This window comes from Eucalyptus grandis, chromosome 3, assembly GCF_016545825.1.
Source record: "Eucalyptus grandis isolate ANBG69807.140 chromosome 3, ASM1654582v1, whole genome shotgun sequence".
NCBI classification, from domain to species: Eukaryota; Viridiplantae; Streptophyta; class Magnoliopsida; order Myrtales; family Myrtaceae; genus Eucalyptus; species Eucalyptus grandis.
The window spans coordinates 41,400,327-41,418,041 of NC_052614.1; the positions used below are offsets into that span (position 1 = coordinate 41,400,327).

Consider the following 17,715-nt stretch of genomic DNA (forward strand, 5'->3'; position numbering starts at 1 on the left):
GCGATGATCTCTCCATTGGTCAATATCTTTGCGTCTCCGGGGAGTGGTTCTAAGCCACAAAGATGTCTAGTTTACAGTTCTATGAATGAAGGAGTGGATAAGTGCAACGCGCTCATCACCCAGTCGCTGGTGATGCAAGCGCAGGGGTCTGGTCATCATGTTTTGTTTCAGCGTCATCAAGCAATGCAGTTTGAGCATTGTGACTGAAGGGTGTCAATATTTAATATGATGGGCAATAATTAATATGTAACTGCTCCGCATGTGTTTTTTTTTTCCTATTAAAATTCGTTATTACAAATAGGGAAAAATACCATCTAAAACAAAGATAATATCTAATTCAATTTATGTATTAAACAATGCCAATTCCTGATTTAAATTATAATCTTTTCTTGAATATTATAGAGTTACTTAAACATGCAATATGACCTAATTAATCTCCGTGATGTGCAATGCAATCTTTTTGTATTTTCAGGACAAGGAAAGCAATCAGATATTCACATCACTCAATCCACAAAGGTATCATCCAATTGATTCAAATACGAATACATTATCTAATCACTTGAATTTTTGTGAATAAAATTGATAAATTGATAAATTGATTTTAAGCCTTAAAGATCAAAATATCAATTTTAAGGATACTTGCGCAATCAATTATTCCATTTAAATCCTTATAGATAGAATTAAATATTATGTGCGGTTGCGAGTTACGAAGTATATCCTAAATGATAATAAGCCCAACACTGAAAGGGATAGAATTAGATATCAATTTATTCAAAATATGCAATTATCAAAGTATCAGATTTTGAGATAAGATTATTTTTAATGTGATTTTATAATTATGCATTCTTGTTCTGAACATCATGTGGATGAGCTCGTTGACTATCTTTTTGCTTGGTAAGCGACACATTTTTCTTGATTTATAGCAATTGAAAAGGACCAAAGGAACACATTATTCGCCAGAAAGAAACTCTGAAGTACAGACATTCAAGTGTCTCGATTTTCCAACAGGCATGGCCACGAAACTTGAGGTTTTCTCCACAGACACCATCAAGCCGTCCTCTCCAACTCCACCTCACCTTAGGAACTTCAATTGTTGCCTCCTTGACCAGTTGTCTCCTCCGTTTTATGTTCCGATCGTCCTGTTCTACTCAGATCCTGGCCAAAAGGCAGCGCCGAATTCTGCCTCGGTGACGGGAAACCTGAAAACTTCCATCGCCCAGGCGCTTTCCCTCTTCTACCCCCTAGGTGGAAGGGTGAAAGGAAACGCCGACGTTGATTGTTATGATGAGGATGCGCTCTATTTGGAGGTGAAAGCTCGCTTTGAGCTGTTAAGAAGTCATTGGCTCCATTTTTCTCATATTCTTCGAAGAAGAGATACGTCAGATAGCGTGCGATACAACACGTCATTCGGACCAATTCTACCAATCAACATCTCTATGATACTTTCCCTCTCTTTGGACATCTTTATTTGTTGGCAATTTTTCCTCTAATAACACACTTTTTATGCTTTCTTATTACCATTATATCTAGGTAATCTATCCTCACAACAAGATAGAATACAAAATTAGAAAAATTCGAGAACAAATATCACAATATCGCACTGCTTGTGGTATGTATCTAGAAGTACTCATTATTTAATCTGCACGATTACTACCGATTTTATTATTTTGTTACACAAAATTTATATAATTTGAATAAGCAGTAAACATAAAATAAACCACTAATTTTTTTTTTTTACAAATTAAGACGTGTTCATAGAGATTTTCGAGATCCAAAACTGTGTTGGACGACGACAGCATGCGCCCTTGGCCACGGTTGGACCATACGTGTATCAGAAGGACATGCGCACGGCATTGGCAGCCAAGTTAGCTGCCGGCGTGACGTCCTGCCACGTCAGACTTCATTGGTCAACGTTACATGGACGTGGCAATGTTGTCCCGGATATGCCGCATCGTCGTCTACCTTGGCCTTTCGCATTGACTTCTCGCGTTTTAAGTGAAAAGATGCACAAATTCAATAGCGTCCACGAATAGGATGAATGTCAGATAAGGGGAAAGAAAAAACTAGCCCGATTCTTAGTTAGACGACTCAATAACATGTTTGAGGTGCTTAATATTAAAACATTAAGATGTTGCTAACACTACATCAGACATGCCTAGTTTATTGTGCACGAGTGAGGATTGCAACTTTCCAATTAGGCACAGTTATCCGATTTTATCGGGTACAAGTGCATTATACAAAAGGAAAAAGCACTCTATGTGAAATCAAAATCTCTTGGAGTCCCCATAAATAAATAAATAAATTTTCCACATTAATTGAAAAGGAAAAAAGAAACTTAATATTATTAATGACCAAAATTCAGATGATCACAAATATGATATAATATTCATTTGATTATCCTTGCATTACAAACTATTCCTATGCAATGACAAACGTTTTTTTAACTAAAAATTTTTAACAAATTGTCAATTGTGTTAATTTAAAGTTGATCACATCCTGTAGTGTCATGTTCAATTTATGTTTGGTTTCTCAATAAAGTTACATCACATTTGAGTCACGTTTAATAGATGTAGCTAGTATAAAAACAGATTCTATTCATTTTACTTCCGACATCACATTATAATTTAATTTCTCTTTTGTATTTAGTATCAAAATCCAAATCAAGAGAGAAGTAAGTTTCTTTTTCAACAAAGGAGGTTAACTTGGATTTTAGTGTCCAAATAAAATAGTTTCTTTTTTTGTGTATCTTAACGAATAAAAATTCTTTGAAAAATTGCAAGTACAATTTATCTGTATTATTTGTGTATTGGATGCAAATTTGTAGTAGATGATACTAATTGAATTTCACGTGAAAAACGAGTGGAATTTTTGAGTTTTCCCAAAACAAGGAAAGAAATTCAAAAATGAGACAGCACACTTTGTGAGGATTATTGGGTACTCAAGGAGTTTCGACATTTTATTTCTGGCTTAATAATAAATACCCTATAGGACTATTAATTGGAGTCCCCGTTAAGAAGCTAGGTCTAGAATGAACCATCCAACAATATTAATCTTTAATTGAGATACGCAAAAGCCAAACAATGACTATAAATTATTATATAACTATAATAACTGTCATATAATGGAAAAATGTATTTTAAGGTCTTAAGATACACATATGGTGGTTGAAAGCAGTCCCGGGAAAGAACCCTTATTCATATATTGTTTTACATAATTGAGATATTCATAGTTTCGCTAGGACTTATATGAATCCTTTCGACAGTTCCACATTAGAAAAATTGTCCAAAAAATCCTAAATTTTTTAATTTTATCAATTAATTCCTAAACATTTTCACTTTTTATCAATTAAATTCAACCAGTCAATTTTGGCTAGAATGAGCTGACGTGGATGCCAGGCGTCCTACATGGCATGGCCGGAATTGACACGAACAAAATTTATTAATTTGTTGTTTTGATATCTTTTTTCTTTTCTTTTATTATGCTTTTTTTTTCCTCTTCATCCTCTATCGGTCAACCAACCTCCGGTGACTAGCCGAGGCTACAACTAGTGAGGGCGAGGCCCTTGCCCTCCCCTAAAGCAGATGAGGGGTGACCTCACCGGCCGCAAGAGAGGCTCACCCTCGCCCAAGGCCGGTGAGGTTGTCCCTCACCGGATCTTGGTGAGGACGACCTTGCCCGAGGTCGTGAGGTCTTCCCTCACTAGTTCTGGCAAGGCCGACCATCGCCAGTCATAGTCGCTAGCCAACTGGTAAAGGCTTGGTAACCGGAGAGAAAAGGGAAAAAATAAAAGAAAAAGAGAAATTAACATTTAGAAAATCAATAAATTTTATCCACATCAGCATTCTATGTTAGCAAATTTTGATCAATATTTATTGGATGAACTCAATAGACCAAAAGTGAAAAAATTTAGGATTCAATTGGCAAAATTGAAATATTTATAATTGAATTGATAAAAGAAAAATAGATCCATGATCTTGTGGACAATTTTCCCCTTTCGTCATCATTGGTTGACCTCTTTTTGAGCAATTTCCCATTCCTCTAAAATGGAAATTAGGGCCCACGTTGCATGCCATCCAAGTTGATGACAGTTGCCATTTTGTGCATTTTAGGGTATGCTCGGTAAGATTTCTGTTCCGAGAAAAATTTATTCTAAGAAATAGTATTTTTCTATTTATATTTCTTAAAACAATTTTTGAGTAAAAGAACGCATTTAAAAACTACACAAAAATTATATTCTCGAAATAGAAAAGAACGGGAATGCGTTTGGTACGATTCACAATTTTTTTTTTATAATGTACCATTTCTTTTAATTTTTAATATTTTTTAAGAATGGTTTTTTTCTTTTTTTTTTTTTTGTTTTCACTCACTGTTGTCCGCCACCAGCCAGTGGCGGCTAATGAGTGGCGGCGGGGGGGAGGGGGGGGCAAATGTCATGGAGGAAGATTAAAAAATAAAAAGACTTATTTCTAGAAATTATTCTCAGGAACAAAACAGCATTTTTTTTATTTCTTATTTTTTTCCAAATTTTTTCCCATCATTTTACTATTTCAAAGTATAAAGAAATTAATTGACGTTGCGAAATATGTTTCTATGTTTTTTTCTATTCTAGAGAGCAAAAGGATAGATTAATAAAGAATCACAAGTATCGCCGAATAGAGCCTTATCTCTGAAGCGGATCCCCAAAATCCTTTTTTTTTTTTAATTTTTTTTATTGTTTTCTTGCAATCATGCGTTCCCTTCCTGAACATCGTGTGGATAAACCCGTTGACCCTCTTTTTGCTTAGGAAAGCAGCACAATTTTCATGATTTAAAGCAATTAAAATGGACCAAAGAAAGTTAGAAGTGCAGACTTTCAAATCTCTCAATTTTCCAACGGACAAGGCCACGAAAATTGAGGTTGTCTCCACAGACACCATCAAGCCGTCCTCTCCAACTCCACCTCACCTTAGGAACTTCAAGTTTTGCCTCCTTGACCAGTTGTCTCCTCCGTTTTATGTTCCGATCGTCCTGTTCTACTCAGATCCTGACCAAAAGGCAGCGCCGAATTCTGCCTCGGTGACGGGAAACCTGAAAACTTCCATCGCCCAGGCGCTTTCCCTCTTCTACCCCCTAGGTGGAAGGGTGAAAGGAAATGCCGACGTTGATTGTTATGATGATGATGCGCTCTATTTGGAGGAGAAAGCTCGCTTTGAGCTGTTAAGAAGTCATTGGCTCCATTTTTCTCATATTCTTCCAAGAAGAGATACGTTAGATAGCATGCGATACAACACGTCATTGAACCAATTCTACCAATTAACATCTTTATGATACTTTCCCTCTCTTTGGGCATCTTTATTTGTTGGCAATTTTTCCTCTAATAACACACTTTTTATGCTTTCTTCTTACCATTATATCTAGGTAATCTATCCACACAACAAGACAGAATACAAAATTAGAAAAATTCGAGAACAAATATCACAATATTGCACTGCTTGTGGTATGTATCTAGAAGCACTCATTATGTAATCTACACGCTTAGTACCGATTTTATTATTTTGTTACACAAAATTTATATAATTTGAATAAGCAGTAAACATAAAATAAACCACTAATTTTTTATTTTTTTTTACAAATTAAGACGTGTTCATAGAGATTTTCGAGATCCAAAACTGTGTTGGACGAAGACAGCATGCGCCCCTGGCCACGGTTGGACCATACGTGTATCGGAAGGACATGCGCACGGCATTGGCAGCCAAGTTAGCTGCCGGCGTGACGTCCTGCTACATTTCAGACTTCATTGGTCAACGTTACATGGACGTGGCAATGTTGTCCCGGATATGCCGCATCGTCATCTACCTTGGCCTTTCGCATTGACTTCTCGCGTTTTAAGTGAAAAGATGCACGGATTCAATAGCGTCCACGAATAGGATGAATGTCAGATAAGGGAAAAGAAATTCTTAGTTAGACGACTAAATAACATGTTTGAGGTGCTTAATATTGAAACATTAAGATATCGCTAACACTACATCAGACATGCCTAGTTCATTGTGCACGAGTGAGGATTGCAACTTTCCAATTGGGCACAGTTATCCGATTTTATCGGGCACAGAAGGAAAAAGCACTCTCTGTGAAATCAAAATCTCTTGGACTTCCCATAAATAAATAAATTTTCCACATTAATTGAAAAGGAAAAAAAGAAACCTAAAATTATTAATGACCAAAATTCAGATGATCACAAACATGAAATAATATTCATTTGATTATCCTTGCATTACAGACTATTCCTATGCAATGACAAACGTTTTTTTTTTAACTAAAAATTTATAACAAATTGTCAATTGTGTTAATTTAAAGTTGATCACATCCTGTAGTGTCATGTTCAATTTAGGTTTGGTTTCTCAATAAATTTACATCACATTTGAGTCACGTTTAATTGTTGTAGCTAGTATAAAAACAGATTCTATTCATTTTACTTCAGACATCACATTATAATTTAATTTCTCTTTTGTATTTAGTATCAAAATCCAAATCAAGAGAGAAGTAAGTTTTTTTTCCAACAAAGGAGGTTAACTTGGATTTTAGTGTCCAAATAATATATATATAGTGTATCTTAACGAATAAAATTCTTTGAAAAAATTGCAAGTCCAATTTATCTGTATTATTTGTGTATTGGATGCAAATTTGTAGTAGATGATACTAAGTGAATTTCACGTGGAAAAACGAGTGGAATTTTTTGAATTTTCTCTAAACAAAGAAAGAAATTCAAAAATGAGACAGCACACTTTGTGAGGATTATTGGGTACTCAAGGAGTTTCGACATTTTATCTATGGCCTAATAATAAATACCCTATAGGACTATCAATTTGAGTCCCCGTTAAGAAGCTAGGTCTAGAATGAACCATCCAACAATATTAATATTTAATTGAATATTAGAAAAATTGTCCAAAAAATCCTAAATTTTTTAATTTTATCAATTGAGTCCTAAACATTTTCAATTTTTATCACTCAAATTCAATCAGTCAATTTTGGCTAGAATGAGTTGACGTGGATGCCAGGCGTCCTACATGGCATGGCCGGAATTGACGCAAACAAAATTTATTAATTTGTTATTTTGATTTCTTTTTTCTTTTCTTTTCTTATGTTTTTTTTTTCCTCTTCTTCCTCTATTGGTCAACCAACCTCCGGTGACTAGCCAGAGGCTACAACTAGTGAGGGTGAGGCCCTCGCCCTCCCCTAAAGCAAACGATGAGGGGTGACCTCACCGGCCGCAAGAGAGGCTCACCCTCGCCCATGGCCAGTGAGGTTGTCCCTCTCCAGATCCTAGTGAGGACGACCTTGCCTAAGGTCGGCGAGGTCGCCCCTTGCTAGTTCCTAGCAAGGCTGACCATCACCAGCCATAGTCGCTAGCCAATTGCCGAAGGTTTGGAAACCGGTAGAGAAAAGGGAAAGAAAAAAGAAATTAAAATTTAGAAAATGAATAAATTTTATCCACATCAGCATCGCGTCTATGTCAGCAAATTTTGATCAATATTTATTGGATGAACTCAATAGACCAAAAGTGAAAAACTTTAGGACTCAATTGGCAAAATTGAAATATTTATAATTGAATTGACAAAAGAAAAATAAATCTATGATCTTGTGGACAATTTTCCCTTTTGCCATAGTTAGTTGACCTCTTTTTGAGCAATTTCCCATTCCTCTAAAATGTAAATTATGGCCCACGTTGCATGTCATCCAAGTTGATGATAGTTGCCATTTTGTGCATTTTAGGGTCAATTCGGTAATATTTTTGTTCGGAGAAAAAATATTTTAAGAAATAATATTTTTCTATTTATATTTCCTAAAATAATTTATGAGTAAAAGAACGCATTTAATAACTGCACAAAATTTCTATTCTCGAAGTAGAAAAAGAACATGAATGCGTTTGGTACGATCCACAAATTTTTATAATGTAGTATTTCTTCTCATTTTTTATAATTTTTTAAGAATGGTTTTTTTCTTTCCTTTTTTTCTTCTTTTTTTCCTTTTGTTTTACTCACCATTGTCTGCCACTAGCTGGTGGCGGCTAGTGAGTGGCCGGGGGGGTGGGGAGTGGCATGGAAGAAGATAAAAAAAAAAAAGAGACTTATTTCTAGAAATTGTTTTTAGAAACAAAAAGTCATTTTTTTTTATATATTTCTTATTTATGTTCCAAATTTCCTGGTACTTTTCTATTGTTGGAAATAAAAAAAAAATTAATTGATGTTACGAAATATGTTTTTATGCTTTTTCTATTCTGGAGAGAAAGGGGAGATTAATAAAAAAACATAAGCATTGCCAAATGGAGCCTTATCTTGGATGCGGATCCCCAAAATCCATGTTTTTATTGTTTTCTTGCAATCATGCGTTCCATTTCTGAACATCATGTGGATAAGCCCGTTGGCCTTCTTTTTGCTTAAGAAAGCAGCACTTTTTTCATGATTTAAAGCAATTAAAATGGACCAAAGAAACTTAAAACTACAGACTTTCAAATCTCTCAATTTTCCAACAGACATGGCCACGAAGATTGAGGTTGTCTCCACAGAGACCATCAAGCCATCCTCTCCAACTCCACCTCACCTAAGGAACTTCAATTTCTGCCTCCTTGACCAGCTGGCTCCACCGTTTTATGTTCCTGTCGTCCTGTTCTACTCGGCTCCTGACCAAAAGGCGGCGCCGGACTCAGCCCTGGTGTCAGGAAACTTGAAAACTTCGCTTGCGCAGGCGCTTTCCCTCTTCTACCCTCTAGGTGGAAGGGTGAAAGGAAATGCTGGCATTGATTGCAATGATGAGGGTGCACTCTATATGGAGGCAAAAGCTCGCGTCGAGCTGTCTAAAGTCCTTTCGAACCCAGACATGGATCAGCTGCAGCAATTCCTCCCATTCTCTCCATGCAGAGTCAGTACCAACATTGACGAACAAGTCATTGTAGGGGTCCAAGCCAACTTTTTTGACTGTGGCGGCATGGGGATCGGCATCTGCATCTCTCACAAGATTGCTGATGGGGCGTCGGTTTCTGCTTTCCTCAACGCATGGTCTAAAATCGCCAACAGTGGAGTCAATGGTGAAGCGAGCCTCATCACTCCCTTCCTGAAAGCATCCGAGCTCTTCCAACCAAAGGACATAAACTACCAACTGCCATCCGGAGTCATCAGCAGAGAGAAGCTTTCAACCAAGAGGTTTTGTTTCAACGGTGAGAGCTTGGCTCGCCTCAGGGCTGGGTTCGGTGGTGCCAATCCTACTCGTGTTGAGGCCGTGACCGCCCTCATATGGAAATCCGCCGTGGCAGCAGCAAGGAAGAGGCCAGAGTGGAAGGAGAAGTATCCCCCGTCGTCAGCAGTCATGCATGCAGTGAACATCAGAAGCAGGATAAGGCCACAACCATTGCCCGAGACTACCTTGGGCAATCTGGTGCAGGCCGTTGTGGCACCACTCATGGAACCAAACAAGGGTGACGAATTGCAGGACTTTGCATGCATTCTCAGAAATTCAATAAGGGCAATTGACAGCGAATATTTGAGCGCGCTTCAAGGCGAGAATGGATTGGCCAAGGCCTGCGAGAACCTCATGGCGACACGGAAGCTGGCAGCGTCGTCTGCCATCGAGCTCTACAGGTTCAGCAGCTGGGCGAGGTTCCCGTTCTACGACGCTGATTTCGGCTGGGGAAGACCTGCTTGGGTGTGCACCACCAGTGTTCCCATAAAAAATTTGGTCATTTTGATGGGGACTAGATGCGGGGATGGCATCGAAGCATGGATCACCCTGGCCGAGCACGACATGATCGAGTTCGAGCACAACGATGAGTTGCTACAATTTTTTTCGCCAAACCCCTGATCATGAGAAGGGCGACGCGATGATGATAGTGATCCTTTATGGTTTGTTTGTCCATTTGCTTAATTTAAGTTTCATATGTTCGTTTGCTTTGTTAGGTGCCATAAACTGGTTAAAGGGTTTGTACGTTATTATCTATGTGCGATTCAAACTGCAAATAAAAGGATGTTTGAAATTCAATCCTCGGACATTTTAGTTTGAAAAACCTTGTTGAAATGGAAAAATACTGTATATAATATTTTTTATGTTGTATTATCCACAAAGAAATCTTGTTATCAAATGTCTTAAAGGTACTTTTACCGATTTATAGAATATTTAAAATTAGTAAATAAAAAATTCAGACACCCTAAGAAAACTTCAATATGAAAGCATATATATATTGTTATAACAAAGCGCATCAAACCTAGCTTGGAAAATAACCGAAGGGTGCTGCAGTCATAATATTTATTATTAAAACAAGCAATGCTACATGTATCAAGAAATTTTATTAAAACATTTTTACTAATTGATGTGGCAATTTTGTATTGGATAATTCAAGAAGCCAATGATTCAACGCATGGTTTTCATTTATTTATACCCAAACAAAACTTGTTATATTACTTAGTAAGTAAATTTTAGTAAGATTTTTATGTGCATCTAGCATTCTTCGGGATAAGTACACTAATGGTGCCATAAGTTGTGTACGGCACTCACTTTGGTGCCAAAAGTTTCCGTCGGATCACTTAAGTGCCAAATCGGAGGAAAAACGATCACTTTGGTGCCACCGGCGAGAAATTCTTGCCAAAATAATTACGTGGCCTTTATATTTAAAAAAAAAAAATCGATGTGGCTTAAGATTGTCCACGGTGGATAGCATAAAACGACGCTATTTTCCTTTCTTCGTAAGAAATGACGTCGTTTCTTGCCATCCATCGTGGATTCACATAAGAAACGACGCCGCCTTGCTCCATAGCAAAAAACGATGTCGTTGCAGAGGGAGTAAAATAGGATTCGTATACGGTTCTCCTCGACGCCGGTCGTAGCTTGCTCACCCACCATCGTTCACCCATCGCCATTCGCTCGCCCGCCATCACTCGCCCGCCGTCGCTCGCCTATCGTCGCTCAGCCATCGCTGTAGTTGCGCCGTCGTTCACGATCGTTTAGGTTCGTCATGTTCTCTACATGGATCAATTTTGCGAAAAAATTTAGGGTTCCGATGGGCAAGTTAGGGCACGGAGGGCAAATTGAGGGCTCGGCTCAGGGGGAAAGTAGTGGAAAAAGTGGTGGGGATGTCACTTTTATGGGGATGGAATAGAAAAATTGATTCTTCCATCGTTCGTTCGCTTTCTGTTGTAGGGACCGAATAGAAAAACAGGGTGCGGAGGGGCTTGACTCGGATGGAAACAGTGGTGGGACCGAATTTGTTTGTTTAATTCATTGGACTGCTTTTGTGGGGGACCGAATGTGAATGTGATTAAATTGAAAAATGGGTGGTGGGGACCTCACTTTGTTTATTTAATTCGGTTTCTTTTGTTTTTATAAATGCACCGAATTGGGGAGATTTTAGTCACATTTGTTCCTTGACAACAAAACGACAAGAACCTGCATGTGAAGTTGCCGATTCTATCATGTGTTTCCAACAAAACGACAATGACTCTTTTCCTTTTTTTTCATTGGGTGCAGCATCGACATGGACGCAAATTAGGTAGGCGTTATTGTTTGCTATGGTGGAGAGTTTGTTATTGGCACTAAAGATTGGGAATATAGTGGTGGAAATGAAGGTACTATTTATGTCAATGTTTGGAAGCCATCATCTATTGATTTTATGAGGGATTTGGTATATTTTTTACGATGCAAAGTGCAAAAACTACATTACTTTGTGTTCCTGGGAAAGAATTGAAGGATGGGTTGAGATTTTTTAATGACGATAATGGTATTAAGGATATCATTTACCATTATCTTCACGGTAAAGAAGCTAAGGTATATGTTGAGTATTATAATGAGGATGAGGATGAGGATGAGGATGAGGATGAGGATGGGGATGAGCAGACCACCACTGAAGGAGGAGAAGTGAGGGATCATGTTCAAGCGAGTAATCAGGTTGGGGATGAGTTTAGGTTAGATGGAGGGCAAAATGATATGGAGATAAGTCATATTGATAGAGATGAACAAAGAGGGAGATGTCCTTTACCAAAAAAACAAAGAGGGAGATGTCTTGAAATCTTGGATGAAGATTTGGGTGAAGATGTGGGCGATGAAGACTTCATTGGATTAGAATGGGAAATTGCTTTATCTAGTGAATTGGAAGATGAATGTTTGGCTTTAGTAAATTTCCCAAGTGACGAAGATGATGATGAACTCGCACAATCAAGACAAAAGCAAAGGGAATTTCTGAGAAAAACTTGCAGCTTCAGCAAAAAGCCCGAGCAGTAAATAGGGATGGAGATCCAACGAGGGTAATAGAAGTGAAGATGAAGAAAGCTGTGGCGATGAAGTTGTTGGTTCGGAAAATGAGCTTGACAATGATGATGAAGAACCTGCTCCTCGAAGAAAAAGTAAGTACCCTTGCTATGATCCAACTGTTGATAAACCTGTTTTGTCGGTGGGCATGAGATTTGATGATGCCAAACAATTCAAGGAAGCTGTTGTGAATAACTCAATTAGTGAACAGAGGAGCATTAAATTCATTAGAAACACGAAGGAGTTTGTGAGAGCTAAGTGCTCACAACCTAATTGTTTGTGGAAACTCTATGCTGCGCTTAGTAAGAATGGGTCATTCCATATTAGGTCCTTTCAGGAGGAGCATACTTGTCCAATTATCTTTAACAATAAAAGGGTAACAAGTGTGTGGTTATCAAAGCATTTTTTCAATACTATTAAAGCAATGCCTGATATCAAGAGTCCTCGATTTCAACAGTTAGTGAAGGAGCAAGTGGGTGTTAATGTGTCGAGGAATCAATGTAAGAGAGCGAAGATGAGGGTGATGAAGATATTGATGGGTGGGTATAAGGAAGAATATACGCAGGTATGGGATTATGCTGGTGAATGTATGTTTCAAAACCCATCTAGTAGGGTATATGTAGAGGTTGTGGAGAGGCCACTCCCTGATCTTGGGCCTAGATTTGATAGATTTTATGTCTGTTTTGGTGCATGCAAACGGGGCTTCTTGGCTGGTTGTAGAAGAGTTATATGATTGGATGGATGCTTTCTAAAGGATTTATGCAAGGGGGAGTTGTTGGCTGCTGTGGGGAGAGATGCCAATAATCAAATGTTCCCGATAGCTTGGGCAGTGGTAAAGATAGAGAACAAGGATATTTGGTCCTAGTTCCTAAAAAATTTAATGGCTGACCTTGAGATAACCGATGGGGGAGGATGGGCATTCATGAGCGACCAATAGAAGGTGATTTCATTGTCAATTAATTCACTCCCTTTTAATATTAGTCACTTGCATATTTTTCTTGACTTGTATTTATTGGTTTGAATTTTTGTAGGGACTTATTCCCCGCATTGGCTGAATTGATGCCACATGCTGAGCATAGAATGTGCGCGAGGCACATATGTGCAAACTGGTCAAGGAACTTCAAAGGAGATAGGCTGCAGAAGCAGTTCTGGCAGATTGCAAAGAGTACGAATATGGCTGATTTTAGATTAGCCAAACAAGGATTGTTACAGCTGACAAAGGAAGGTTTTGATGCACTCTTCCAGACAGAAGCTAAGCACTGGTGTCGGGCCTTCTTCAGCGAAGAGTTCAAATGCGATATCATTGATAACAACCTCAGTGAAGCTTTCAATGGTAGAATTTTAGAGGCCAGGTGCAAACCAATCATCAGCATGCTTGATGATATTCGAGTTATGGTTATGACTAGACTGCATAGGCAAAGAGATGAGGCTACAAAATGGAGTAGAGACTGTGGCCCTAGGATTGTGAAGAGATTGGATGCAAATATTGCTACTAGTAGGTTCTATCATCTAGTTTGGAATGGAGATAATGGATATGAGGTTATTCAAAATTAGGATAAGTATGTTGTCAACCTGGATAGAAGAAAGTGTTCATGCCGAGCCTGACAACTGAATGGAATTCCCTGTGCCCATGCCATTTGTGCTATTCATATGAAGCAAGAAAATCTAGATGATTACCTACATGATTGGTACAAAAAAAGCTCATACCTTGCTTCATACCAATTCATGATGCAGCCTATCAGAAGCAGCAAATTTTGGGAGCCAACAAATCATGAAAGCCCTCTACCTTTACCGCTGAAGAAGCAAATAGGAAGGCCAAAAAAGAGACGAAGAATGCAGCAGGAAGAGGCATCAAGTCAAAGGATGAGTAGGACTGGATCAAAGATGAAATGCTCCTATTGCCACAAGGAATGGCACAATAAGAAAGGTTGTGAGCTGAAAAAGCAGCATCAACAGCAAGAAGGCCCTACTGTAATGCCTACTGAAGGGCAAATAGAAAGCCATGTTGTAAGGTAAGTATCATCTTTGTCTTAGTAACTTTACAGTTCTTATTCGATAGTGCTATTGGTCATAATCCTAATATAGTACATTGTTGTAAGGCCTACTAAAGGGCCAGAAAAAGGCCCTGTTGTAGGCTCAAGTGCAGGGATAGGGACTGGAATGGGCAGGACAGCAACAACAACAACTGAGTCCATTGTTGAGCAAACAAGAAAAAAATATCCTGTAAGTTGTACATCGTTGTGTTTGGTCCTTTATGGGCTAAAATTTACATTTGTTATGTGTTTCTCAGGTGAGAAGACGAGCAACTGCACAAGTTGCAGAGGTTGCTACAAGGATTATTGCTGCTGAAAATGATGCACCACAGCGAACAAGAGGGGCTCTTGGAAAAATATTAAGGCAATATGGTTATGGGATTTACACAGATGAACGTACTGGAATGACTATTTTGAATGTAAGATTTATAGGCCTCATGCATTTAATTTGTTGTATTTCAATTCATTTGGTTGACAATATCACTATGTTCTTGTAGCACAGGAGAACTTCGGAGGTACTTCTCTCTCAAGGTGGGCCAACTCAAGAATCAAGGGCGCAGCCAAAGAAGAGTGCTCCAAAGAAGAAGAAGACATCGGGTACAGCTGCGAAACAACCATCCAAAAAGAACCCAGCACCAGTTCCATCTCAACCAACGATTGAGAGCAGTAGTGATGATATGGACCAACACATGACACGTGGTAGAACAAAAATAGCCACCGTCAAAAACAAGGAAAAGGAAAATGAGGTGACAAAAAGCCCAGCTAAAGAACCTGCACATCCAGTTCGAAAGAGTGCTTGGATTATGAATCAATTCAAAGCTCCAAGAGGAAAAGGAGATCAAGGTGTTGTCAATATTGACTGATGGGAGGGTGCTGGACATGGTCTCTTTTTATGTGATGCTGGACATGGTTTTTTTTCATGTGATGCTAGACATGGTCTTTTTCATGTTTTCATTTTTTAGGAGTGTGCTGGATTGATGGTAGTTGTTGCCTGCAATGCCATTGTTTTTTTTTTTTTTTTGAAGAGAGTGTTGAACTTTCGATGATTGGGGAGTGAAGTTAGACATGCTTTTCTTTTCTTTTGTAAACAATCAATAGGGGTGATCGGTTCCTGGTTCAATCCAGTTCCAAGGTGGAACCGGGAACCGGACCAGGAGAACCGGTTCCCAATTTTGGGAACTGTGGACCGGACCGTTTGGTCCTAGGACCAAGAATCGGACCGGACCATCGGTTCCGGTTCAGTCCGGTTTGGTCCAACAAAACCGGCATTTTCCTTTTTCACTAAAGAAAAACCATGCTCCGGACCGATCAATCCAATTCGGTTGCTGGGTGTTCTAATAAAACTACTCACACATGTTTCCATGCGCCACGTGCAAAATATTCACACTTCACTTGCATGAATATCAATCACAGTTTATGTGTTTCACACTTAATTTTAAGCATAAAAGCCATGAACAATTTGATTAAAGGTTGTGCTTAGTTTAGGTTTTATAGACAATCTCTCTTCTATGCTTTGAATGTTTAGTCGATATCAGACTCTTTGAGGCTTGAAGTGCCTTGTTGTTTGCGAGTGAGGGGAGCAAGAGAGAGAGTGTGAGCACGAGGAACTCCTAGAGCCTTGTCTCACATCGAGTAGAAAATGAAACTAACAAGTAAGTTTTCTCTATAAATAAAGAGTAACAACAAAGTTTTGGTGGTCTCTTGGCCACATAGAAGATTGTTACCTCAATTGCAATTGTAATTGCAATAAGTTTCATATATAATATTCATATATTATATGTGTTTATATATTATATGTATATAAATTATATATAAAAAAAATTGGTCCGGTCCGGTCGGTCCGGTTGGTCCGTTCCCACCTTGGAACCGGGAACCAACCGGCCGCCGGTTCCAAGATTAGGAATCGGGAATCGGACCGCCGGCCGTGGGAACAGCCCAAAATCGGCCGGTCCGGTCAGGTCCGGTCCGGTCCCGGTTCGGGCGGTTTCCGTTGCACACCCCTAACAATCAATCAATGTTAATGGTAAGTACTGGAATAACTATTCATTTTCCCTTGTGTTGGTTTCTGCTAGAATGCTAGCAAGTCAGTTATGCTGCTGTATATTTTATTTTTGCTGTTACTGCAATGTTGCTGTTGCTGCACTGTTGCTGTCAGCATTGTTGGTTAAAGTTGTGGATTATAATGAATTTGTGGGGTTATGATTATATGTGTTGCTACAAGAACACTTTGGGTGCTGGTACATCTTGTTGCACCTGGGCTGGTGTAAGAAGATGCACCAGCAACTCAACTGGTGCAAGAACAATGTGCAAGAACAAGGTGCATTTGGAATGTGACGTTTGGCACTAACATGTTCTTTTTTAAAAAACTTGTGCAACATAAGTGATCACTTTGTAATCGCGACTAGCACTTAAATAATCACTTTTATAAAAACTTGGCACTCAAGTGATCACTATTTACAACTTATGACACTGAAATGGTCAATCGTGAATTTGCCACCATCCTTTAATTTCGGCCATGGTTTGCAGTTGCAGCAAACTAGCAAACCAGCAAACTAGCGAACTATTACCAAATAAAAATGCAGCAAACCATTACCAAAAGCTTTCAATGCAGCAAACCATTATCAAATAAAAAATGCAACAAACCATTACCAAAAGCTTTCAATGCAGCAAACCATTACCAAACAGAAAAATGCAGCAAACCATTACTAAAAGCTTTCAATGCAGCAAAGCATTACCAAATAAAAAAATGCAGCAAACCATTACCAAACAAAAAATGTAGCAAACCATTACTAAAAGCTTTCAATGCAGCAAACTATTACCAAATAAAAAATGCAGCAAACCATTATATTTGAAGCAAAAACTAACCAAAACAAACATTGAAAATACACAATTAAACAACAAAACTTTTAAGTGCTCACAACTAATGCATTCCAAGTCCAACCTTGCATTTCTACCCATAGATTACAACAACAAAACATTCTGCTCCATACAAAAATTACAGCAAACCAAAAACACATTTTACTTATAAATAATCTAATACAAGTGCATATTCCACGTCTTCGACTATGGTAGACATACAAACTTCTTCTCATTACTCACTTTACATTTGAATAAACTACCCAAGAGAATAAGAACACAATCAACGCTCGATAAAAGTTTCTTTCGATTTTCAGCTTTGAAACCTCCCTCTTCAAATGGTCCACCAGAGATGTTAAACCCTTCATTTGAGCTTGCATTGAGTCGACATCCTCCAACTTGTCCATTAACATAGGTGGAGGTTGATTTCGGCCTTCAAGTAACTCCAATATCACCTCTGTCACTCGATCAGAGAATTTTCTATCAATCCATTTGAAATATTGGCACTTCGAGCCTTCTCTATATATGCTGCACCCATGGAATCTTCTCCCGGGATTCA

At 38.5% G+C, this 17,715-nt stretch overlaps 2 protein-coding genes across 2 annotated transcripts; both read left to right on the plus strand.

Moving 5' to 3' along the window:
• The first annotated feature begins 1,010 nt into the window (after positions 1 to 1,010).
• Positions 1,011 to 5,853, plus strand: LOC120291858. The gene is made up of 3 exons (XM_039309610.1): positions 1,011 to 1,307; positions 4,882 to 5,195; positions 5,664 to 5,853. Exons 1-3 carry the CDS (start codon positions 1,011 to 1,013, stop codon positions 5,851 to 5,853), a joined length of 801 nt encoding a protein of 266 aa, XP_039165544.1.
• Positions 5,854 to 8,511: 2,658 nt separating this feature from the next.
• LOC104439666 (stemmadenine O-acetyltransferase) lies at positions 8,512 to 9,831 on the plus strand. Its single transcript, XM_010052691.2, has one exon. The coding sequence runs from the start codon at positions 8,512 to 8,514 to the stop codon at positions 9,829 to 9,831; it is 1,320 nt and encodes a 439-aa protein (XP_010050993.2).
• Positions 9,832 to 17,715: the final 7,884 nt, after the last annotated feature.